The following is a 24,964-nucleotide window of genomic DNA, read 5'->3' on the forward strand; positions in this document are numbered from 1 at the left end:
CATCTGTTGAAAATAAAACATCTTGTGCATTATAGCCCCATATCAAGAAAAATCCCCTATATGTTTGTGTTCTGGTCACCAGCACCCCAGCCTTGGTGCAGGCCATTCACCCCAGAGGGAGTTGTGCTGTGCGAAGTTTTTAGTCCTTTGGGGGAAGGAATGGGGGCAGGCACTACCATTCGTGGCGGGTTTTTTTCCTCTGGGTTATTTATAAGTTGTCATCTCCATTCTCTCCTGTATCACAGATGATCTACTCTTACCGGCCTCATTAGAATTTTCCTAATCATTGTTCCCTGGCCTGGACCATCACAGCTCACAGTGTTCTCGCCAAAAGGCATCTGGAAGCTCAGAAGCTTCCACGGTGAAACCTTTGCTATTAGTGTTCTCTTTTATCCCATTTGAAGGAAAGGAAGAGAAAGTTCTGCACATGGTGCCAGACCTCAGAACATGCTGTCTGGAAGAGGCTTCAGTGCTGGTGTCCTGTTCTGCCTGTACCGGGCACTCTCCTGGGGCACCTCCTGCCTCGCTCCAGCTTCAGCGTCTGCAGGGGCAGCCTCCCAGGCTCTTCCTGCCACTGGCCCGTCAGGGTTTAACAGATCCCCCAGCTCTGCTGGCAGCTCTTCCGTAGGCAGCAGATGAAACTTCCTTGCGGGCAGTGTTGCCACCATCTGCGCACAGACACACTGGTACCCAAGCTTCCCCTGTCATCCTCTCCCCGGATGCGTGCTATGGCAGGGGAACGTGACCTCTGGTTTCCTGTGTTTTCTACAAGGCTTGTGACCATCTCAGTGCCGTCCCCGAACACCATCTTTGTGAGGCTTAGAAAATTAAAATTAATGGGTAAAACGTGAGCTGCTGGATTGAGACTCTCGGAAACAGCCCAGGGGTGGTCTGGGCAGTCATTTAACCACCTCTCCCCAAGATCTGAGTCTTTCCATTACTGGGAGTGATTTGCTCTCATGTCTTTCTTCAGCTTGAAATGGACTAAAAATGGATCCATGGTTGGGATTGTGTAGATAATTGGTTTCTTTCCAAGCTCCTGAATTATAAAAAGATGACCTCCTGGCTGACTCTCCTCCTAATCACAAAGCCGTATGAGGCCTTGTGATTCAAAGTTTATCAGAACCTGGGGTCCTCTGCAGGATTTAAATGCGTGTGTTCTTGACATACCTTTCCTAGAACAGGAATTCTATGCACATCTAGGTTCCAGGTAAGGCCGTTTGCAAATTTTCTCCTCAAACCTCTTCAATGATGTCAGCATAATTACTTCTACTAGGCCGCATGTAGGGACGGAGTACTGCTTTTCCCCTTTATTTTTCCGTTTTCTTACTTCTCCAGTCTCATTTGAAGCTAGGGATTCATTGAGTTGTGTGCAAAGTGCAAATCCTTGTGTGTGCACGACATTGTTCACAGTAATGCCAGGTGGCCTTACCAAGTGGATCTGTCCATCCAGATCAACTCCAGGGAGCCGTGTGGCCACTTGAAGAAGGCAGCCCCTCTCCTCCAAGGGGCCTGGAGTGCTTTGTGGCCGTAGGTCTCCAGCTGCCTGATCTAGAGGCAAACTAATCAACTACACGACACTTAGGAAAATCATCTGAAAAGTGAAGGAAGAGTTCATCTCAAAGCCAATCACTGGAGATAAGAATTAGAAAGCAGTCATCTGGGCCTCAGTCCCCATTGCTTGCTCTTTCTGGACTGCTCTCGGGCAGCCTTGTTCACATGCTGGCTCCACGTACTTACCAAGAGACAGAACTTGAGCAAGTAAGTTATCAACTTGCTAGGCCTCGGTTTCCTCATCTGTAAAATGGGCACAATAATGAGCTATATCTGTAGAGCGCTGAGCCCAGGGCCTGACACCTAGAAAGTACTTGATAAATATTAGCTGGTAGGGTTTATCATCATTGTTCCCCCTTATCTGTCTATCAAGCAGAGTTATCAAGTTACATGAAGTTGTAACTTCTCAAGTAAAGAAGTTGTAGAAATGGAGCAGAGTCTCTCTACCAGGTGGAGGGAGCTGATTAAATATATCCAGTTTTCAAGTATTCTTCCCCAGGAGAAAGTGCTGGTGCCTCATGAAGATGTAGCTTTGCTCTCGGTCCTTTCTGGAGTTTCTCTTTTCTGGCTCAAGCCTGGGATTTAGCTTCTCGTCTGCTGCTGTACAGAGCTGTCCCCGCTAGTCTCGAGGAGGTCCCTGACACTCCCTCCTGTTGCTTTGACATCCCCAACTTCTGTTTCAGAGTCTGTTTTCAGTCAGTGTTCAGCTCTCCCCCCATAGAGATGGCTTCTGCCTCAGAGGGACAGCGCTCTGCTCTGTAATGCGTACAGCCCTCTGCCCTAGGACATAACTGCTGTTTAAATTCATCCCCTGTAACCTTCACCCCCTCTCTTGCACGCTGACTGTCAGCTGCTCTGTGAGTCAGAGGGTGTGGGATCTTTTCCCATTTTGTCACTTGCCCTTCTTACAACCTTGGTCAAGTCTGTTAGCTCCTCAAACCTTCAGATTTATCTTCAGCAAAGTACTGTCCCCTCTGCTGATGGCTTAGGAACAATGAGGAGCCCAAGTTCCTTAGAAAAAAGACCTCATGCAGATATGACCTTTCTTCCTTTCTGCATGCATCTTGCATTGTCAGGGGGTCTATAACTAGGAAGTCGTTGATATGATCTGGGTTATTCAGAAGTCCTCATTGTTTTTGAATCTGCTGCTTACTTATCCCATCATTCAAGTTATTGGAGAAGAAAGGGGAAGAGAGACTTTCCTTTTTTTATTGATTTTATTGAAGTATAATTGATTTAGAATGTTGTGTTAATTTCTGCTGTACAGCAAAGTGATATATGCATTCTTTTTCATATTCTTTTCCATTATGCTTTATCACAGGATATCAGATATAGTTCCCTGAATGTTTATCCATTCTATATATAATGGTTTGCATCTGCTAATCCCAAACACCCAAATAGCCCTCCCCCACCCCTACCCCTTGGAAGCAACAAGTCTGTTCTCTATGTCTGTGAGTCTGTTTCTGTTTCCTAAATAAGTTCATTTATGTCATATTTTAGATTCCACATATAAGTGATATCATATGGTATTTGTCTTTCTCTGTCTGACTTCACTCCCTATGATAATCTCTAGGTCCATCCGTTTTGCTGCAAATGGCATTATTTCATTCTTTTTTATGGCTGAGTAATATTCCCATTGTATATATGTATCACATCTTCTTTATCCATTCATCTGTCGATGGACATTTAGGTTGTTTCCATGTGTTGGCTGTTGTAAATAGTGCTGCTTTGAACATTGGGGTGCATGTATCCTTTTGAATTATGGTTTTCTCTGGATATATGCCCAGGCATGGAATTGCTGGATCATACAGTAGCTCTATTTTTAGTTTTTTGAGGAACCTCCATACTGTTCTCCATAGTGGCTGCACCAACTTACATTCCCACCAGCAGTGTAGGAGGGTTGCCTTTTCTCCACATCCAAGAGAGACTTTCTTAAGATGTCCTATCTCTGCTCACATCACGGATGGAACGCTTCAAAATCATGTCTCCAACATAAAACTACTGTAGTGGTACTTTTCCAGGTTGAAAACCAAAGTACTCTCTTGCAGGTGCACATGTCTTACCACACAACATTCACTCTTGTGCGTTCCATTTGTCATCCCCACTTCTGTAAGCTGCTGGTGATCAAGATGGTTTCTTTTCCTTCCTTCACATCTTCTCATAGCATAGAGCAGAGCCCTCTGGCCCAGTAGGGACCCAAAAGTTTTGCCAACAATCAGTCCTTATTCCATACTGGAATCAGATCTCCAAAGATTCCTCATTTATAAAAATCTCTGTCTCTAGAAGGGGATAGTTTCATCTATCCCAGTCTCGAATGCCATGCCAGAAACAGCAATGCTCAGGACGGTGCATGAATCTGTGCTTGTCTGATGGACCAGACCGTCTGCCTTACCGAGTGGTGGGACCACCAGTCCCCGATGGTCCTGGGAGGAGGCTCTTTGTACAGATGTCACCGTCATTGCTAGGAATTCACTGGAGCTCTCTTACTCAGAAATAGTATTAAATAGTGTCCTAAATGAGTTCATAGTTTCTGAAAGCAACCAGCTCAGTTTGGGAGGGATTTATCTTTCACTTATGAGACTTATTTACATAGAAACTTTGTGGCTTAGATAATAGTATATAAGCACTGGTTTTAGGAGGAGTGCATTTTGCCTTTGGTCTCTATGAGCGACTTACTGTTGAACATAAATTCCCTCAAAATAGACCTTTAAACATCCCCTTAAATAAGCACCGCCCTCCTAGGAGTGACACGGTTTTCCTTGTAGGGACTCCAAGCCCTGCTTTAGCCACCAGCCTCCGAGCCCTTCCTCCTTTTCTGAGCTCTCCTGGCAGCCTCAGCTGCCCTCTGGCTGCCTGCCGCACATCTTCCCAGATCTGGGATAATTAGTGCTTTCCCAGTTCTGCTGATTTGTTGGTCCACAATTATGATTCATAAATAGCCTACAAACAAGAACACCAAATAATCTGAACTTCTGCCTTGGGTCTGTTCTGCCTGGCAGTGTTATAATATGATGAGGATACAGAAGAGAGCTTGGAGAGGCAGTCACTGTAAGAGTGAACAGAGTTTTCTGTGTCTCCTGCTTGAAAATCTCGCTTTCCTGCTTAGGAGCAGAAGGCTGAAGGCTGAGAGGATGGGGTTTGTAAACTGTATTTTGTAAACAAGCAGAATCATTGTGTTAGCATCCAAAACTTCTTAGGAGCATACTCTCAAAATGACACGAGCCATTAGACCTCTCATTTCACTGGAGAAGGTGCTGAGACCTAGAAAAGTTGGGTGGTTTACACCAAGTCATTCTTTAGGCATTGTTTTGTTTGGGGGCAGTATTTAAAATTATCTAAGGGCCTAAGATATGGAAGCAAGGTAAGTGCCCATCAACAGATGGATGGATAAAGATGATGTGGTGTGTGTCTATACACACACACACATACATACACATACAATGGAATATTATTTAGCTATAAAAAAGAATGAAAATCTGCCATTTGCAACACCATGGGTGGATCCAGAGAGTATTATGCTTAGTGGAATAAGTCAGACAGAGAAAGACAAATACTCTGTGTTATCACTAATATGTGAAATCTAAAGAATAAAACAATTGAAGGAATATAACAAAACAGACTCACAGATATTGAGAACAAACTGGTGATAACCAGTAGGGAGAAGGAAGTGGGGAGGGTCAAGTTAGGGGTATGGGATTAAGAGACACAAACTAGTGCTTCCCTGGTGGCGCAGTGGTTGAGAGTCCGCCTGCCGATGCAGGGGACACGGGTTCGTGCCCCAGTCTGGGAAGATCCCACATGCCGCGGAGCGGCTGGGCGTGTGAGCCATGGCCGCTGAGCCTGCACGTCCAGAGCCTGTGCTCCGCAATGGGAGAGGCCACAACAGTGAGAGGCCCGCATACCGCAAAAAAAAAAAAAAAAAGAGACACAAATTACTATGTATCAAAGAGATAAGCAACGAGGATATATTATTGTACAGCACAGGGAAATATAGCCATTGTTTTGTAATAACTTTAAATTGAGTACAGTCAATTAAAATATTGAATCACTATGTTGTACACCTGAAACTAATCTATTGGAAATCAACTGTACCTCAAAAATATATATATATATCTCCAGAGATAAATAACATAAAATAAAATTACCCAGGGCCTAAAATCAATTTTAGCTAAGGCATGGATAAAGAATTTCACTTTTTCTCTTATTGGTTTTACTTTTCCAGCTGACATGTATTTATGTCTTAAGAAGAATTTTACCTAGATGATTGTTTTTTTCAACAAATCATTTTGAACCAGACTCACTTTTCTTTCCCATATACCAAGGGCAGCCGTAAACTCCATGTGACTTCCCGTTGTTGAGTTTATGTGCCAGGAAGAAAGAAAAGGCCGCCGTCCCATCTTTCCGTCTTTCCTGCTGGGAGGAAGCAAAGGTTCCGCTTCCTCCCCGCTTCCCAGGACGGTCCCGCGGGCTGACCGGGCTCTCTCACCATTCTGCAGGCTTTGTGCCCATATGCTCTCTGGGCCTGTCTCAGATCGGACGCATGAATCTCGGGATGGACGCCAGCACCTTCAAGTTTTATACCATGTGCGGCCTCCAAGAGGGCTTTGAGCCTTTTGCTGTCAACATGAACCGCGACGTGGCCATGTGGTTCAGCAAGCGCCTCCCGACATTTGTCAACGTGCCCAAGGATCATCCGCAGATAGAGGTAATGCTGCACGTTGCGGGGACCCTGGCAGGCCGGGGGGACCAAGGCCCTGAACTCCCGCCGAGGCTTCTGTGCCCAGGTGGCGCTTGCCTAAGTCCACGCCCTGGCTGCCCCTACCCCGGTCACCTCCTCGCTGGCCCTCAGAGCTGTCGTTGCAGGTACCTTAGTTGGGGCAGCTGAGTGGCATCTTACAAGTGGTAAACACCTTGCAGATCCATCCCCAAACCTTTGGGCCACGATGTTTTCTCCAGACATTCCTATACCGGTATTATAGCAATACAGTATCCAGAGACCTTCAATGTTGTTTTCCTAAAAAAGTTCAGTACCTGCGCTCAGGATCATGTGTTCCAAACATGGTTCTCCTCTGCTCATAACTTGATGTCTTTTAGGCTTTGTTCAATTCCTGCAGAACCGTCTCCAGGTTTTTAAGTGGAGGTGTAGTAGTTGATTATGATGCTCCCACCTTGTTGGGGGAGCAGAGAGGCAGAGAAGCCAAATGTTGTAAGGAAACTGATTCAGATTCTGGTTCTACATCTGCTTGCCTCTGTATTGCCCAGCCCCACCATGGTTTTTTCATGGCGTAGGGGTGGGACGGGAGCTGATGGGATGTCAGACAAGTCAGCTCCACCGAAGCGTTAGATTCAATGGCTTGATTCCCCCAGACTGTAAGTCCCCTTCACTCCCTGCCCAGTTTGAATTCAGCAAAGTATCAATTCTTCATCCTCCACTTTTCCCCACGGTCTTAAATAGTAGAGACTTTAATTTCTCTGATTCCTACCTGGCCATTACTTTAGAAATCTTTTTGGAGGTCATGAACCCCTTTGACAAACTGATAGAATCTAGAGACCCTCCACTTAGCAAAATATACAAACCACACAAAAATATGTAAGCGTACTCACGGACCGCAGGATAGGAACTATTGTCTAGAATGCAGGGAGAAATGCTCAGATCGTAACAAAATTGTTATTGTAAGTCTGTTTACTTCCTCTGCTCTTCCCTCCCACCCCCCCTCACCCCTCCACACACACACACACACACACACACACACACTTCAAAAATCCAGTTTTGATCTCTCATCCTCCAGTGCATCCCCTGCAGTGCTTGTGCCCTGGAGCTGGGAATTTCCTCAGTATGTAGAGGAGCCACCAGGAGCTTCTGCGCTCAGGCTGTAACTGTGGGAAAGGTGGGAAAGGCGCTGGGTGGGAGACAGTGCCCCCCAAGGAAACTCTGATGTCTCGTCTTGAGCTTTGGGCTTTCTGCTGCCTTCTCCCTTAGATGTTCTCATGCCCACTGACAGGGGAAACCTCTGGAAAGATTTTCTCCTTTAGCCACTTGTCACCTTCCTGAAAGGTCAGCATCAGCAACTCCAACACTGCATTACCCCCCTGCCTGGCATCCTTGACCTTGCAGAAAGCCCAGTGAGCATTTTTAGATCCCTAATTTAGATCCCTCATTTCCCCAGCCAGAGGCAGGTCTGTGTGATATTTTATAGGGCACGGTCCACGTAAGGATGAGTGTAATGGTTCGTTATCACTCGGGACACCCTTTGTAGTTCTCATAAAGCCTTGACGTAAGTAGCCAGTGAGGGGAGGAGGGGTGGGTCAGAGTCAGGCTGTGTCAGGTGGGGACCCCGTGGCATTTCCAGGTGGTGAGGATCGATGGCACCATGGACAGCCCTCCGTGCCTCAAGGTGATCCACAAGACGTTCGGCACGCAGAACGGCAACGCCACCATGATCTACTGCCGCCTGAGCGTGCCGGTGGAGTGCCACTCCTCCTTCAGTCACAGCCCGTGTCTGGACAGTGACGCTTTCCAGAAAAGGTGAGGGAGGAGCCTCCAGCTCTCAGAGGTGCTCAGCCTGTCTGTTGCAAAGTCGGCTTTCTGTCTGTCTCCTTCTCACTCTACCTCGGCACAACTCACAGCACTCCTCTGTGAGGAGGGTTCCCTCTGCTTTCAGTCAGGAAGAAATGAGGATGGGTGTGCACACAAGTGCATGCCCGTGCACATGTGTGCGTGTGCAGCGTATAATTAGGGGACCAATCAAGCTTAACTGGGTCACATCCAGTGAACAAGTTTCTGTTCTTCCCAAGCTGAGTCCCTAGCCTCCTTGCAACCTATAATTCGTATGTTTTTGGAGTAAAAAGAATGTAAGTGCATGAGAGGGTGCAATTGTGGTTGCCTTTGTGTGAAAGCTTCTGTAGGCAAATACTGCCTTCTTTGCATAACTATGGCCAGTGTCCAGCCCAGCAGCTGTGTGACTTCCTGCTTCCTGATAGGGAATATATTCCTTGCTATCTTTCTTCCCTTCAATGTCTATTTTTTGTTGGTGTATATCTGGTCCGGGTTTCCTCTAGAGTTTTACTATCTACCAAGCTTTAAACAAGCAAAGCTGCTTAAGAGAACAGGTTAATGTATTCCAAGTTATCCCTGCCTACATTATTAGCATCTCCCAACCTCCCCCTAGCTCTAACTTACACCTGGGCCGAGAGCCAAGAGTTGGAAGGCACAGCCCTGCCTGGTGGTATCAGGTTGAAAATGAACAAGTCCCAAGACCAGTCAGGATCACTCATGTATAGGAAAGAGCCAGCTTCTTAAACTTGCTTTCATCATTAAAGGTAGATCAGTTGCCTGTCAGACTTGTGGGCTTCTCTATAGACCTGAAGAACTAAAACATGGATTTCTTCCCCCCAGGAAACAGATGCAAGAAATACTCTCTCATACAACAACAGTAAGTAAATGTGCTCAATTATGGTTTTAATTATTTGATTCTTTGCTGTGCCTGGTAATATGGCCCCTACAGCAAAGATCTGTCTAGAGATCCTCTTTAATTGCCGATTACTCTGTCTTTTAATATCCTTCTTGGTGCTTCCAGAACATATCTATGGCATTTCTCAAGTGGGGGAAAGAGAAACAGTTATTCAGTGCAAAACAGAACTCTACCTGGAGCAGCTAATTGGGCGTCATTGTGTAATTGGTGCCTATTTGCCACCAGGGACCCAGCACTGCCTTTCTGATTGAAATGAACATCAGTTGGGGGAAAAAGGGGGGACTCTTAATGTAATCCTTTTGTTTGCTCTTTTATGTAAACTTCTATGAATCAATTCTCCCGTCTCTCTGAGCAGTGCCAGGAATAATGTTGAAAGCAGTCAAATGAGAAAAAGGAGCAGGGAGCCAGCCCAGAAGATGGAGGCTGCCTTGGGTTCTTTTCCTTCAAGCTAGGCAGTGGTCAGAAAGCAGTGCTTCTTAATTTCTTTCTTTCTCTCATCCTTCTTTAGCACCTGACCAAAACACACACACACACACACACACACACACACACACACACACACACACAAACTCCTTTGGAAGAAATGCATGTCACCCTTTCTATAAAGTTATCCTGCAACCCCAAGTTTGTAGGTTAACTATCAAGAGTATGATTCCTGCAGCGGCACGTCACACACATACTATGTGCAGGACACTTCACGGAGCACATTGTATCGCCTTCCTTCTTAAGTTCTAGGGCAACCCCAGGAGATGAACAATACCATGCGCTCTGAGGCACAGAGAGGACAAATGACTTGTCCAAGGTCACATGATTAATAGCTGCCAGAGCCATGATGCCAGCACAGGTGTGTCTGGCTGACCCTTTTCCAATCAAAAAGTAGGACAGACTACACATAAAAGGACTTCATTTGCACTACTGACACTATGTATAAAAGAGATAACTAACGAGAACCTACTGTATAGCTCGGGGAGCTCTACTCAGGGAACTCAGTGCTCTGTGGTGACCTAAATGGGAAGGAAATCCAAAAAAGAGGGGATATATGTATACGTATGGCTGATTCACTTTGCTGTGCGGTAGAAACTCACACAATATTGTAAAGCAACCGTACTCCAATAAAAATTTAAAAAAAAATAAAATAGACGCAAAATAGAAAAAAAGAATAAATGTGCTCGTTTCATAAAGAAAATGATGAAGCAGTCACTTACCTCAGTGCTTCAGTTGTTATGATAACACAGTGATACAATTCACAAGTCGTTACAATGCCCAAGAATGGCTTTAATTTTCAGCCCTGCCTGTCACTGAGTCTGATGACCACACAAAGCACGTTTGGCCACATTGTGGGCTTTTTCTTTTGTAGCATGTTTTTCAAGACTTAAAAAAACTTAGACTTCCTGCAGAATTGGAAAGTGTAGCCTGAGTTCTCTAACCCCCGGCCCCCAGGGCAATTTCATGGCTCTTCTCTCTGAGGGCAGAGGTGTGCCTGGCTCTCCCTAGCAGCCCTGGTACCCAGAAGAGGGTTAGGGTTCTGTGCTGACCATTCTGAGTGGCTGCCCCTGATCTAGGCAGCAGCATCTTCTGGGCAGAGGGTGGTATATTAGACGCCTGATTTTTTAGGCTAAAGCACAACAGAAAAGGAAAAAATAAGGAAACCAGATTCTCTCATCAACTCTTCACCCAGTCCAGAGTGTAGCGCAGTACACCCCCAGAACAGTGTGTGCTTTTTAAGAAAAGGGAGTCAAGGGGGCTGCTGCATAATTTCTGCCTCTTGAGCCCGCTCCCCGCAACAGGGGCGGGGGTCACTCACGCCCCCCTGTGGTCTCTCCCCAGCAATGCTACTACGCAATTCGCATCTTTGCTGGACAGGATCCCTCCTGCGTCTGGGTCGGATGGGTGACTCCCGACTATCATTTGTACAGTGAAAAGTTTGACTTGAATAAAAACTGTACCGTGACTGTTACTCTGGGGGACGAAAGAGGCCGGGTCCACGAAAGGTAAGAGGACTCCTGAGGGGCAGGGTTGGCCCTCCTGCAGAGGTCTTTTTCCCTTCCCCTCACACCCCAAAGAAGGAAACATCAGCCTCTATTATAAAGGGAAAATGAAGCACAGGCTTAAAATCCTTAAGTAAATGGCGGGGGTGGGGGAGGACTATGGTGGGAGAAGCGTTATTAGCCAAAATAAAGGGCAATTTCATCACATGTATAAAACATGACCCAGGGATGGGAGATACAGATGGACAGTTGGGAAGCCTGGGCTCCCTCTCAGACTCCGTGATTTCTAGGCAAGCTCCAATTTCTACAACATAAGAACAGACAGAGAAAACTCCCTGGGTGCTTGAGGGAAGTCAGTTGCAGAAAATAAGAAGATGTACCACATCACACAGCAACTGATAACTCAGAACTTCTCATCCCAAAAGTTTGTAATGGCTGAAAGCATAAAGAACATAAAACAGACATGGCAAATTTATAAATAATAACCACTGAATAGAAATTAGGGATCTTCAAGGAAAATGTTTTAGGCACACCCATCCCCTCCCACTGGTCCATTGGTACTACCACCAAGGAAGGATCTTTAGCCAGGGTTGCCCCAGAAATGAACCAGCAGACCATGCCTTATTTCCACCTAAGTGAGATACTAGAGTCCTTGCCCATACGGCAGGCTTGTATAGAAATGTAATAAGTTGTTTCTCATGATAACTTTATCCCTACAAAGTCAGGAATGTTTTGCTCTTCAGATGCTACTGGCTCATCAGAGGCCAATGGCCCGAGGTCAGGCACAATTGCTGTTTTCTGGGGGACCATTGTTGGTGGGTGGTTAAGAGTACAGACTTTGGAAGCAAACGGCCTGCGTTTTAAACTGGGTTCCAGTACTTACTAGAGGTGTGACTTTGGACCTGTTACTTAACCTCCCTGGGTCTAAATTTCCTTATTTATAAAATGAGAATAATAGTTCTCATCTCACAGAGTGTTATGAGGATTGAGTGAGATGATACACAGATAAGAGCCTACAACAGTGCCTCAACTCAAGTACTCAATAAACAGCACTCTTATTACCATTACTGAATGTTCATCATGTTATGAGACCCAGCGTAGATGCTATAACCAGATGCAGCGTCTGGTTTGGTTTAAAGGAAAGTATGCGAAAGCAGTTGACCGCTCCAGACTTTGCTCTTCAACCAAAAGAACAAAAAGCACAGTCTCATCCCAGCTGGGTCTGTTGCTCCAGTTTGCTCGCTCTGCCATGCCAGACTGATTATTTTATTTATCTGAGCCTCAGTGACCACATTCATTGTGAAAATTAACGGACACATCGGCACCTAGCATAAGACCCAATAGACAGCAGGTGCTCAGTAACTCTTAGTTCTTTGTCTTGTGCAATAAGTAAACACAGGATCGATTTTCGGATGTTTTCAGGCATTTCAAACATGGACCCTTTGAAATATGACCAAAGTGTGGCACTTGACACTCCTGCGGCTTCTGTACCTTATTAATTGAATTCTGTAGTCATTAGTGTACTTCGTACTTTAATCACTGAAAAGAAGTAATGACATCGCCACAGTTTGACCTTAGTGGAAATCTAGCAATGGCTATAACTCTTTGGAATGAGCAATTTGCACTGGCCCTGCCTGTGGGCATTCACCCTGAGAAACCAGCCTGACTGGTGCCGCAGAGGAGGGTCGAGGGGAGGAGGTGAAGGAATGCTTACAAACGGGATTTCTAGTTGTCTGGGAAAGTGATGGGCTTCTAGAACCGGAAAAAAACTGGGAGAATTCTAATCAAACTCTGGGCTTTCCAAGGCCAGATCAGATTGACCTTAGGAAGTTTAAAGGGGCTGCTCTAGCATCCCGTATAGAGTCACTCTCTCCTTCAGCCTGAGACAAATCACTTGGTGTTACTTTAAGCAACTGGGTCCCTCAGATGAGCCACACCAGGACTGGGCTTAGGAAGAGACATACCAGCTGCCTCCTGCCCGCAGCCATCGTGAGGGGCTCTGGGGATCCACATAGCACTTCTCCAAAGCCCACCCAGGGTTTGAAATCTTACCATTAAAAAAACAGGCTTTGGGGCTTCCCTGGTGGCGCAGTGGTTGAGAGTCCGCCTGCCGATGCAGGAGACACGGGTTCGTGCCCTGGTCCGGGAAGATCCCCCATGCCGCGGAGCGGCTGGGCCCGTGAGCCATGGCCGCTGAGCCTGCGCGTCCGGAGCCTGTGCTCCGCAGCGGGAGAGGCCACAACAGTGAGAGGCCCGCGTACCGCAAAAAATAAAAAACAGGCTTTGGAGTTGAAAGGCTTTTTAGTTATTATAGTTGGCTTTTAAAGCTAAATGCCTATGGTGGAGTTTTCTTTCTGGGGGGTGGTAGCCAGCTAGCTGAGAAAGGGACCCAGGTTGGTAGGTGGTGAAGAGTGCAGGGGGTAGGGCTCCAGGGAGCTGGGGTGGGGGGGGGGTAGTACAGATCAGGAGGTGGGAGGCCATCAGAGACTAACTTTATCTACTTTGCAAGTCTTCCTGGGGCCCAGGCCTGCCATCCTAGGGAATGTGGGCCTGAGTTCTCAAGTGTCAAATGGCCTTTTGCCCTGGCACTGAAATGGAACTGAGGACACAGAGTTTTTGTTCCTGCCTCTTATGCCAAATTCCTCTCTAAGTCCCCCTGAGGTAGTCATCCTCTCTGCACATTTGTCTCCCACTTCTAAGGTGTGAGTACTACCATCCCCATCATCTGTTTCAGAAACATGAATGGATGATGGGCCAGGAAACAACTTGCCTGAACCCTCTGCTCTGTGAAGCAGATAGAGTGCCACATTCCTAAACTGAGTGAATTCATTTAAGAAAAAAAGGTTATTCGGGGCTGATTGGAAAGCTTCATTGGAAGCTTTGGGGGCATTTCAATCCTGAGTCTTGATTCCAAACCACGCCCAGTCCAGATTCTGTGCCTTTTCCTCTCTCTGGCTCCTAGTGTGAAGCGCAGCAACTGCTACATGGTCTGGGGTGGGGACATCGTGGCCACGTCCCAAAGAGCAAGTCGCAGCAACGTGGACCTAGAGATCGGCTGCCTCGTGGATCTGGCAATGGGCATGTTGTCCTTCTCGGCCAACGGGAGGGAACTCGGCACCTGCTACCAGGTAGGGGCGGCTCCTGGGGCCGTGACAGCAGCATCGCCGGCCTGGTGCTCAGGGCACAGCTCCTCAGTCTTCTCCATAGGTGGCATCCCCACCACAGCACATGGAGTTGATGTACCCACGTGGTCCTGTGCCGTCTAGGAAGACAAGAGTAAAGTGACTTCCTTTTGTTCAGAGAGGGAAAGATCTCATTTATTGGTTGATCAGAAATGCTGGTCATCCTTGTAGAAGATGAGAAGGCTTTTCCTTGGTGATGGGCTCTAAAAGGTTATTTGTTGGTTCCATCAGTATTTCTTGTGTGACTTTCATGTTACCTACACTATATAAGATGCAAAGTTTAAAAGGTCAACAGAGATACTCCTCACTTTAAGAAACTTCTGTTCTCAAAATATAGACCTATAAAAACTGATTGATCTGCCAGGGGAGTATTCCCTTTGCAATAAAAGGTTATTCTCATTCACTATGGCTTCTTTACAGGGTGCTTTAAAATGCATTTACATAAATAATTTTTCTCTTTCATTGACTATGAACTTCGACAGAACTACTTGAGGAAGCCATTAATTACACCCACGTAGGTTTACCCGTCATTAACCACAAGAAGCCTAATCTCCTTTAAGCTTCATCTCTGATGGCCAAGTAAGCTTGGGAAATGCCACAAATTATATTTTCCTTTGGAAGTTTCGCAGTGAGTGTTAGTACAGGAAAACTTCAAGGAATGCTTCAGAAAGAAACCTAGCCAAGCATTTTTCATATTATTTAACCAAGAAGAGCTTTTTTTTTTTTTTTTTTTTAACAATTAGTAATCTTCTATAAGCCTAGAGTTCTACAGAGCATACTGTGAGACAGGCTAAGTTAGGAAGTCAGATTTCCTTCTTGACACTCCAGGGGTAGAATGGAGAGCCTCATGTATGTGTGGACAGAGTGTTATCCGAGTTCAGAGAAGGAAGAGCCTGCTTCCATTGAGAGTGATCAAGAAAAGGTTTATTACAGAGAAATCTTGATTTTGAAACAAAGAATTCTTCCAGGGGGAGAGAGAGGAGTGTACTAGATTGAAAGAACGGCACAAGAAGCGTAATGGAGACGGGGGCATAGTGTATGTTTGAGGAACGATGGACAGAATAGAATGGGTTATGGTTCATAGTCACAAATTTGGAAAGGTAGGGAGGTATTAGGAAGAAATGTGGAACTCCTGAAGAGTTCTGACCAGGACAGTGGCAGGCAGCGTCCAGGGAAGGTTACCCAGCTACTGCGGACTGAAAGCATCCGGCTCCTGTGTAAAGGGCTAAAACCCCAGATTCCAGAATCAGCCTCAGGTTACAGCCTCTGGGCTGAAAAGCCCCTTGGCAGCAAGTGTCTGAAATGTTAGGTGACCAAAATCAGATGGGCAGAGCCCTTCCTGGGGGCCAGGGACAGCCTGCTGGTGTGGCGGTCCTCTCCAGGACCTCCTGCAGTGGGTAGCCCCCTGCACACCTCCTCTTCCTCCTGGGAAGAAGTGGAATCATCACTACCACCCAGCAACCGGGACCCCACCAGCCGCTCCCAGGAAGAGGCCTCTGCACAGCCAGGCTTTGAAGTATTCTTCCGGTACTTTCTCGTGATTCCACATTCCCTTCCCCACCAGTACCGAGAGGAGGCTTGTGTACATTACTGCCGTCCTTCAGAATCCATTAGCTTTTTCCCATTAACTTTTGAAATGAGTTTGACTGAAGGGTCCTCCCTGAGCTACAGAGAGCTCCAAAGCATCTAATCACTTTTAAGGTCCCTAAATAAATAAATAAATAGCCCATAGCATCTGCAGCAGCAGTGACTTGCCTGCTTCAGGGAACAGCCCACGACGGTGAGAAGATGTTACAACAAAGAGCAGAACACATTTGTATCCCATCTTTCACACATGACACTGGGCTGGTCAGCTGTCTGAGCTGCATGTTGACACCCGCACCCCGGGATGCCTGGCGTGACTCCATATGCGTACAGATCCTGATGACTCTGCTTAGGGGTCCAAACCCACTCCCACCCTGAGGTGGGAATGGGGAGGAGGTCACGACTCTGAGCACGGACCCTCGGGAGGCTCATACCCACCCAGCCCCCTTCTCATTCCCATGAGACAGTAACGTGTCCAGCCATGCGTCTGGGCTCCCAGCAGTGGGATAATTGTTATTCTGCTGCTGTAGCCATTTTCATTTTTCAATCATCTCAAGAGGAGCAGGGCAACAATATTTATATACTGGCTTTCCATTCAGAAAGGACCAGTAACCAAAACAATGAGAGGAGGGTTCTCTCAAACAATGTTTCTAGACCTCCCCGTTATTACTGCTACACGATTTGAAAAGCTTTTTCTGTCTCACTTAATGTAATCATGGGAGAAATGAGAAATAAAATGTATGTACAAGAGATACTCCTCAGTTGCTGCCACTCTAGCCACACTGCTCCGAGAGCAGAGCCAGCCGTGAGATTCCGATTTACGAGAGGGGTTACCCTTCAATTCAGGCTAGTTCCTATGCCCTGACCTTCACACGTGATTAGAAATAGGATGTCTGTCATTGCAAAGACAAAACATAGCAGCCAGTGATAAAAGGTACCTTAAACACAAAGGGAAGAAAGTCCGTGGCACTTTGTGGCAGCCTCAAGTCTGGGCTCACTGCTTATTCCATTAGAATGCAGCCTCCCCTTCCAGAATGTAAGCTCCTTGAGGGGAGAGGCCATCTCTCAGGTTCACTGCTGCATCCCCTAACACATGAGACGGTACCTGGTACCTAGTGAGTGCTTGCTAAGTATTTATTATCAAACTGACCAACTCGGCTGGGAAGCCACTAGTTTTTTCATTGCTGCCTGACAAGTTACCACAAACTTAGCAGCTTAAAACAGCATCCATGTATCATTTCATAGTTCTGTAGATTTGACTGGGTTCTCTGCCCAGGTTCTCACAAGGCCGGAAATCAAGGTGTCGGCTGGAATGAGCCGTCTCTGTCCTGAGGCTCTGGGTAGCATCCCCCGCAAGCTCCTTCACGTTGTCGGCAGAATCCAGTTGTGATTGTAAGCTGAGGTTCCAAAGTCCCCGTTTTCTTGCTGGCCAACCCCTCTCTGCTTCCAGAGGTGCCCACATTCCCTCTCACGTGGCCCCTTCCATCTTCAAAGCCAACAAGGGCGCATCTGGTTCTTCTCGGGCTTCAAGACTCTCTCTGATTTTCCCTTCTGCCCCCAGCAGGAGAAAACGCCTGCTTTTTTAAGGGCTCGTGCAATTGGATTAGGCCCACAAGGATATTCTGTCTATCTTAAGGTCAGCTGGCCAGTAGCCTCACTAACATCTGCAGAAACCCTTTTGCCCTGTGACATACACGATCGGGGGACTAACCCCAGGGGTCAGGAGGGCCGTCTAGTATTCCACTTACCACACCACCAGTTGCAGTTTCTCTCCTTATGTACACCCATCAGGAGCTCACCCTTGTGTGTTCTTGTTATTTTAGTGGTTGAAGAGACGTTCCCATTGTTCATCGTGGTGGGAGTGTACTCTGCACGGTAGAAATAAACCCATCCCAGGGCACCCATCCTAGATGCTTTCAAGGACCTCCTCTCCGCAAGGAGGTTTGAGGAGGGCCCTGGCATTTGACTGGGTAGTTTATGAAGTTTGCAGGGGCAATTCCTGAGGGACCTAAAAAGGTACCACCCTCTTCAGCCTGTCGCTCCCTATACTGGTACAATTTAGCTCAGCAAAGAAAACCTCTGGCTGAATGCATTTCTCTCTCTCTTCACCTGGCTGGTCCAGGTGAAGTTTTCTCAACTGCCAGCCCTCTGCTTGCTTCAAGTTCACACATTGTTCTAGATGTTACCTGTTGGGTATTTGAGAAATCTGGGGCCAGACCAGAGATAAGTCTTGCCTTGTGGCCAAAGTCACACAGCATCAAATCAGAATTTCCCATATGTGTCTCTCACCCATAAACCCAGATCCTGGCACAAAGAAGGTACGTGATGGGCACTAAATGATTGTTGAATGTCCTTACCAAAGCTTATTTCAGACATAGCCTAGGCAGTTCTAGCAGCCCCCTCCCTACCTGTTGGTTTTACTGGCATCATCCCGTCACATCACCCATGGGTACCTGAAGCATCAGGTAAAAGCAAATGTTTTATCTGAAACATAAGCCTACTACAGTGTGCTCAAATGCCATGTGCTGGGTGCACGCCTGGGGTCTAAGCAGTCTGGCCTCTTCATCGTGAGCCGATGATAGCACTGGACCAGACAATCTTTTAAGTCACTTCCAGCCATAAAAATGTATGTTTATAATTCTTATGTCTAAATGCCTTGAGGAAGTTCATTATTTACAAGAAGCCTGTAACAAATATCCCGGCAGAAAGGAAAACTGCTCTATTCGTTTTCTGTCGCCTGATAAATTGCCACAAACTCAGTGACTTAAAGGCATTCACTTATTGTCCCACAGTGTCCACGGGCCAGGAGTCAGGGCACAGCTTAGCTGGGTCCTCTGCTCAGCGTCACACAAGACTGCAGTCAAGGTGTCAGCCAGGCTGCATTCTTTTCTGGAGCTCGGGGTCCTTTTCTGAGCTCACATGGTTGTGGGCAGAATTCATTTGCTTACATCTGTAGAACTAGGGCTCCATTTCTTGCTGGCTGAAGCCAGGGGCCAGCCACTCTCAGCCCCATGAGACCCCCCCCTGGAACTCCTGTCACATGGCCCTCTGGCAACATAGCAGTTTACTTCTCCGAGGCTGTCTGGACCATCTTCCTCTCCCATCTGCTGAGATGGAGTCTTGTACAGTGTAACCCAATCAAGGGCATGACAGTCGCTTTTTGCCATATTCTGTTTGCTGGAAACAAGGCACAGGTTCTAGGAGAGGGGATTGTACAAGAGGGTGACTCATTGGGGGACACTTTTAGGGTATGTTCCCAATACCCAGCAGCCCCTAATGTGACGGGTCGGGAGAGTTGCAAGAATGTCCTAATGTCTGAATTTGCTTAAAGGCAAAGGACTTTAGTTGGTGGAATTAAAGTTCCATTTCTTCTTCCGAGTCTGATCAAAAGCCCGACGTCAAGGCGAGCAAGGGATAAGCGGAGCCCCTGATGTCATAAGTAAATCAATCCACATGCCTCATCTCAGTGGCAGCTAAAAGGCAGCTGGTGAATCCTGCACCTTTTAATGTAAGAACTAAAATCATGGAGAGTGAGGAAGGGGTGGAGAGAAGTCCAGAGGAACCAAGTGAGAGGGAACGGTTTTGAGGGAGGGGAGAGGCTCCAGGAGCAGCCTCTTCATGTAATTCCAGGGAAGCGCCGCGTGGTCCCTGCCTGCACAGCGGGCTCTCGAGTGGGGGCACTTTTCCCTTCAGGGACACTTGGCAACCCTGGAGACATTTATCAGTAGGGCTGAGGTTGCGACGCTCTGCTGTAGGTCCCCCCGGCTTTGCCTGACTGACGCCCGTGTGCCTTGAGAAAGAATACTGAAGCCACCGCACCACCCTCCCTTGTCACCTTCCAGGGCGGGAGTGATGGATGGTGGTGGGCTGTGGGCCTGCGGGGGGGCGGTCTCCGTGCTCTGTGAAGAGCCAGCGCCTCAGCTCGTTCTGTGACCAGAGCAGGCCCTGCCTTCGGTGGCCGGTGGGTTGCTCCCCTGAGCACTGCAGAAAGCTGCTGGCTTTGGTTACCCGAGGGAGGAAATGAAAGGGCGTGAGATCGTTCGGCCCCGAGTGGAGAGAGGAAGGGAGTGTTGAAGGTGGGAGCAGTGACAGTAGCTACGGTTAGGCACCGGGTCTCTGGGAATCTCTGAGCAGTGGGCAATCAGCAGCCTGTTAACTGGCCTCTTTCAGCTCAAGTTGGAGTGAGGGTGTTGATTGAAACACCCATGACTTAGCCCCCTGTGGGTTTATAATTCTGGGCAAACATCTGGATTTGTTTTGCTTTCCAGGTGGAGCCCAATACCAAGGTGTTTCCAGCGGTCTTCCTGCAGCCTACAAGCACCTCTTTGTTTCAGTTTGAACTTGGGAAGCTGAAGGTATTTATCTGTCCCCTCATCTAATGTCTGTGACATGAGGGGGCATGCTGACCATTAGGGGGAGAAGCTCAGGCCTGAGAAAACCGGGAATCTGTCACCTCTTGCTTCTCATATGCCTCCCAAACATCTACACTTCCATGTGAAATTCATGCAACCGTAGATAGGTTCCCATTTCCCCTTCTCCCACTTCTGTTGAGTACCGAAAGAATTAATGAACGTTCACATAACCCATTATGTCAGGTCTTCACTGATGCCGGTGAAGCCCTCATTGGTCCCTGGATGCGTTTGTCTCTTTTTAATGTATGCTCATCCTTTTGGTCAACATGGGCCGGGTGTATTGTCCAGCCACTGAGCATCTCTGTGTTGCACGTGTATTCTCCTCCCTGATGCCTTTCTGCCTTGCTCCAGAACGCCATGCCCCTGTCGGCAGCCATATTTAAGAGTGAAGAGAAAAACCCCGTCCCGCAGTGCCCACCACGGCTGGACGTCCAAACCATCCAGCCCGTCCTCTGGAGCCGCATGCCCAGCAGCTTCCTGAAGGTGGAGACGGAGCGGGTGAGCGACCGCCATGGCTGGGTGGTGCAGTGCCTGGAGCCTCTACAGATGATGGCGCTCTACATCCCCGAGGAGAACAGGTAGTGGGGGGGCCCAAAGAGGAAGGGCCGGGCCCGGGAGGCAGGGAAGCAGTACCCAGCAAGCCCAGAAGGGAAGGAGGATCATCTTCATTGGCAAAGGGCCCAAGACGACTGCTGATTGCCCTGAAGCCTCGGTTTCTCTTCTTTCCCTTCCCCACTTTGATTATTCACTCAGAAACAGCACGATATTCACAGTGACGTGTCTGCCACGGGGCTTTCACTGTAGCTCCGAGTACCTGCACTCAGGGATATTTCCATGTGCTTAATTAAAAACCCTAGCGTGGCTCAGAAATTATATGTTATTGATGGCAAGAAGGGGAAGAATGAGGCATGCCTAGCTTGCTTAGAGAACCAAGAATCAGGCTCCTGGTCCCCACTCTTTAAGAGGTGCTCCTGGGGCTTCCCTGGTGGCTCAGTGGTTGAGAGTCCACCTGCCGATACAGGGGACACGGGTTCGTGTCCCGGTCTGGGAGGATCCCACGTGCCGTGGAGCGGCTGGGCCCGTAAGCCATGGCCGCTGAGCCTGTACGTCCGGAGCCTGTGCTCTGCAACGGGAGAGGCCACAACAGTGAGAGGCCCGCGTACCGAAAAAAATAAAAATAAAAATAAAAAATAAAAATTTAAAAAAGAGGTGCTCCTGGATTATGACCTAGATTCAATTCCAGCGCTATCACTTTCTGGCTGCGTGGCCTTGAGTGAGTTACTCATGCACTCCAGGCCTCAGTCTTCTCATCAGTACAGTGAGATCAATGCCCACCCAAAGGATTGCTGAGAGAGAAAAAATTCAATTGTGTAGGGAAAATCTAGTTCAGTTTCTGTCCATAGAAAAAAATTAAGTAAGTTTTATTTTTATGGATGTTATTACCCCTTGATCTCTTGGACTGAAAAGATAAAGCAATAGAGGATGGAGGTATTTGACACCGGCACAGCTCACATTTAGGTATTCCACTGGGTCATGGGCAGCAGAAGGGCAGGCTAGTGTAGGGAAGGAGCAGCAAAGACCAGGAGACCAGCCAAGTAAGCCAATTGCAAAGTGTCCTCAGGTTCTCAGTGAGAAGCAAGACAAAATGGAAAAATCTAAGCAGAGCTCAGAGCCCCGGGCCCCCGCACACAAGGGAATAATACACAGCAAATAGATCTCTACAGTCAGGATGGAGAAAGTGAACTGGCTACCTGACTATGCCAACTCATCACAGGTTGGAAGGCGTTTCCTCTCTGGACAAGAGCGCGGGTGTGTGTTTGTTTTCAGGAAAAGGATAGCCCCATGGCTGATGGTAAACTGGAGATTCCATAGATGAGGCAGATGGTAAATTGATGGGAGGGCTTTAGCTACGTCTTCTAAGGGGCTCTTACATCAGGAAACAGAGGATCCCCTTGAGCCTACAAATAAGAGGACCAAGTCACCTGTCATGTACCTGAATGTTTTCCGTTCTGAGTTGGGTTTTTCCCTAATAGTGGGGACTTTGATATTTGGTAAGCTAGTGGCTTTTAAGTCTTACAGACTTCTGAGACCCTCATAGTTAGAAATGGTGGGACGAATGATAACCCGTGAGAGACTCCTCCAGGTTCTACCCGCTCTGCCTTCCTTGGCTCGGGTGAGATGCGTGGGGATTCCGAGGGTCAGCGCTCTGCTGAATTCTGGCAGTTTTCTCCCCCTGGGGTGGTTGACTGCTTGTCTCCTCCTCAGGTGTGTGGACATCCTGGAGCTCTGCGAGAAGGAGGACCTCATGTGGTTCCATTACCACACGCTGAGACTCTACAGCGCCTTGTGCGCCCTGGGAAACAGCCGGGTGGCTTACGCCCTGTGCAGCCACGTGGACCTCTCCCAGCTCTTCTACGCCATTGACAACAAGTACCTCCCTGGCTTCCTGCGCTCCGGCTTCTATGACCTTCTCATCAGCATCCACCTGGCCAGCGCTAAGGAGAGGAAGCTGATGATGAAGAATGAGTACATCATCCCCATCACCAGCAGCACCAGGAAAATCCGCCTGTACCCGGACAAGTCCAAGAGGCATGGGCTCCCTGGGGTGGGCCCGAGAACGTGCCTCAAGCCAGGGTTCAGGTTCTCCCCCGCCTGCTTCGTCATGACCAGCGAGGAACACCAGAAGCAGAGCCCCGAGATTCCCTTGGAGCTTCTCAAGACGAAGGCGCTGAGCATGCTGACGGAGGCAGTGCGGTGCAGTGGGGCTCACATCCGGGACCCCGTCGGGGGGTCCGTGGAGTTCCAGTTCGTGCCTGTGCTGAAACTCATCGGAACCCTGCTGGTCATGGGGGTGTTTGACGATGACGATGTTCGGCAGATCCTCCTTGTCATCGACCCTTCCGTGTTTGGGGAGCACAGTGGGGACACACAGGACGGAGCAGAGAAGGAGGAGGTGACCCAGGTGGAGGAGAAGGCTGTGGAGGCTGGGGAAAAGGCCAGCAAGGAGGCTCCCGTCAAAGGCTTGTTGCAGACCCGATTACCGGAGTCCGTCAAGCTGCAGGTAACTCGGGGCAACCAGCATCCTGCCCTTGGAAAGAGCTGGGGAGGGTGACAGTGCAGCCTGGTGGTGACGCCAGGACTGTGGGCATTGGCTTGAATGTGGAGTGTAGCAGAGATGCTCAGGGAGAGCGCCCACTGGTCCTGCTTGTTTCTGAGCTGGAAGTTACTCCCTAAGTCTCCCCAAACCAAAACGAAAATACCAGCCCTCGTCAATAAAGCGTGTGCTTTAGAACTGTTTTTCTGGTCCCAGCGATGGATTTTCCCTGGTCTTCTCTCCTACCCTTTGGGACTAAAGCGCTCATCTGTGACATCTTGTCTGGAGACGGGGAGGAGCCTTTGGCCGTGGAGTTGACCAGAGGAACTGGCTTGTAGAATGACCACACTCATCAGCCGCTCTCATTTGTTGCCGTGCTCCGATCACAAGCCTGACGTGAACCTGTTACACTGGCACTCAGAGAAAGTGCCGTCTGCGCTGGGTGTCCTGCTCACTGAGAGCTGCCCCCTCGCGCAGCTTAGTCTTACCAGACGTAAGCTAGCAGCAGTGATGCGCGGAAGAGGATGGTGACCTTTGTCTTCTTAGCACTGAGAAGAGAGAAATGAAAACAAATAGAGGAGAAATTAACACAACACTGTAAATCAACTATACTTCAGTAAATTTTCTAGAAAGTAAAAAAAGAGAAAAGAAAAGAAATAGAGGAGAGCAGTTGATCTTAGTGGAGTGACCCTGGTTCAGGCATCCCTGGATTTCACTTCCTGTGCCTCAGCCACTTACTAGCTAAATAAATTTGCCAAGTCAGTAGCCCATCAGTCTTGGCTTTATGATTTGTAAAATGTGGATGATGATATAGTAAAACATAATAGTAAAATGTGTTGTTAAAAAATATAATTTGAAACATTTTACCATAAAATATATTATAAAAAATAATCTGGGCTTCCCTGGTGGTGCAGTGGTTGAGAGTCCGCCTGCCGATGCAGGGGACACGGGTTCGTGCCCCGGTCCGGGAGGATCCCACATGCCGCGGAGCGGCTGGGCCCGTGAGCCGTGGCCACTGAGCCTGCGCGTCCGGAGCCTGTGCTCCACAACGGAAGAGGCCACAACAGTGAGAGGCCCGTGTACCGCAAAAAAAAAAAAATCTGCAGTCGAAGCTCTCTTATCCGATATGATGGGATTGGTAGGTGGCCATTTCATCAAAACATTGAATATAGAGGAGAAGTACAACGAATTTTACATATGTACCTTAAATATTTTATTAAAACAGAAATGTGCTATTCTGATGGAGGGCCAAGACCTCTTCTTTTTTTTTTTTTTTAATAATTGATTAATTTTTTTAAAAAAAGATGTTACCTCAAGACAAATGTAAATGAAAACAAAAATTACCAAAACCTATGGGATGCAGCAAAAATAGAAGAGGGAAGTACATTGCAATAAATGTTTACATTAAAAAAAAGGAGAAAGATCTCAAATAATCTAACTTTTTACCTCAAGGAGCTAGAAAAAGAACAAACCAAGCCCAAATTTAGCAGAAGGAAGGAAATAAATATTAGAGCAGAAATAAATGAGATAAAGCAGAAAAACAATAGGAAAATGTCAAAACTAAGAGTTGGCTTATTTTATTGTAACTTTTCTTAACTCTAAAATTAAGAAAATAAGTATGCCTGCAGTAGCCAGTTTAATTGAAGCAGGTATCTATATGCACATGATTTGGGGCAAG

General features: G+C 47.6%; 1 protein-coding gene across 1 annotated transcript in view; it reads left to right on the plus strand.

Annotated features, from left to right (window-relative positions):
* The window catches only part of RYR3 (ryanodine receptor 3), a 364,723-nt gene that overhangs the window by 155,403 nt on the left and 184,356 nt on the right, over positions 1-24,964 (plus strand). Inside the window, exons 27-34 of the mRNA XM_060293473.1 lie at positions 6,051-6,259; positions 7,905-8,080; positions 8,951-8,987; positions 10,854-11,017; positions 13,977-14,142; positions 20,049-20,135; positions 20,544-20,770; positions 22,458-23,253. Of these exons, the coding sequence (XP_060149456.1) occupies positions 6,051-6,259; positions 7,905-8,080; positions 8,951-8,987; positions 10,854-11,017; positions 13,977-14,142; positions 20,049-20,135; positions 20,544-20,770; positions 22,458-23,253 (1,862 nt within the window). The remainder of the gene's footprint in view (positions 1-6,050; positions 6,260-7,904; positions 8,081-8,950; positions 8,988-10,853; positions 11,018-13,976; positions 14,143-20,048; positions 20,136-20,543; positions 20,771-22,457; positions 23,254-24,964) is intronic.

The sequence above is a fragment of the Globicephala melas genome, chromosome 2 (assembly GCF_963455315.2).
Source record: "Globicephala melas chromosome 2, mGloMel1.2, whole genome shotgun sequence".
In the NCBI taxonomy this organism is placed as follows: domain Eukaryota; kingdom Metazoa; phylum Chordata; class Mammalia; order Artiodactyla; family Delphinidae; genus Globicephala; species Globicephala melas.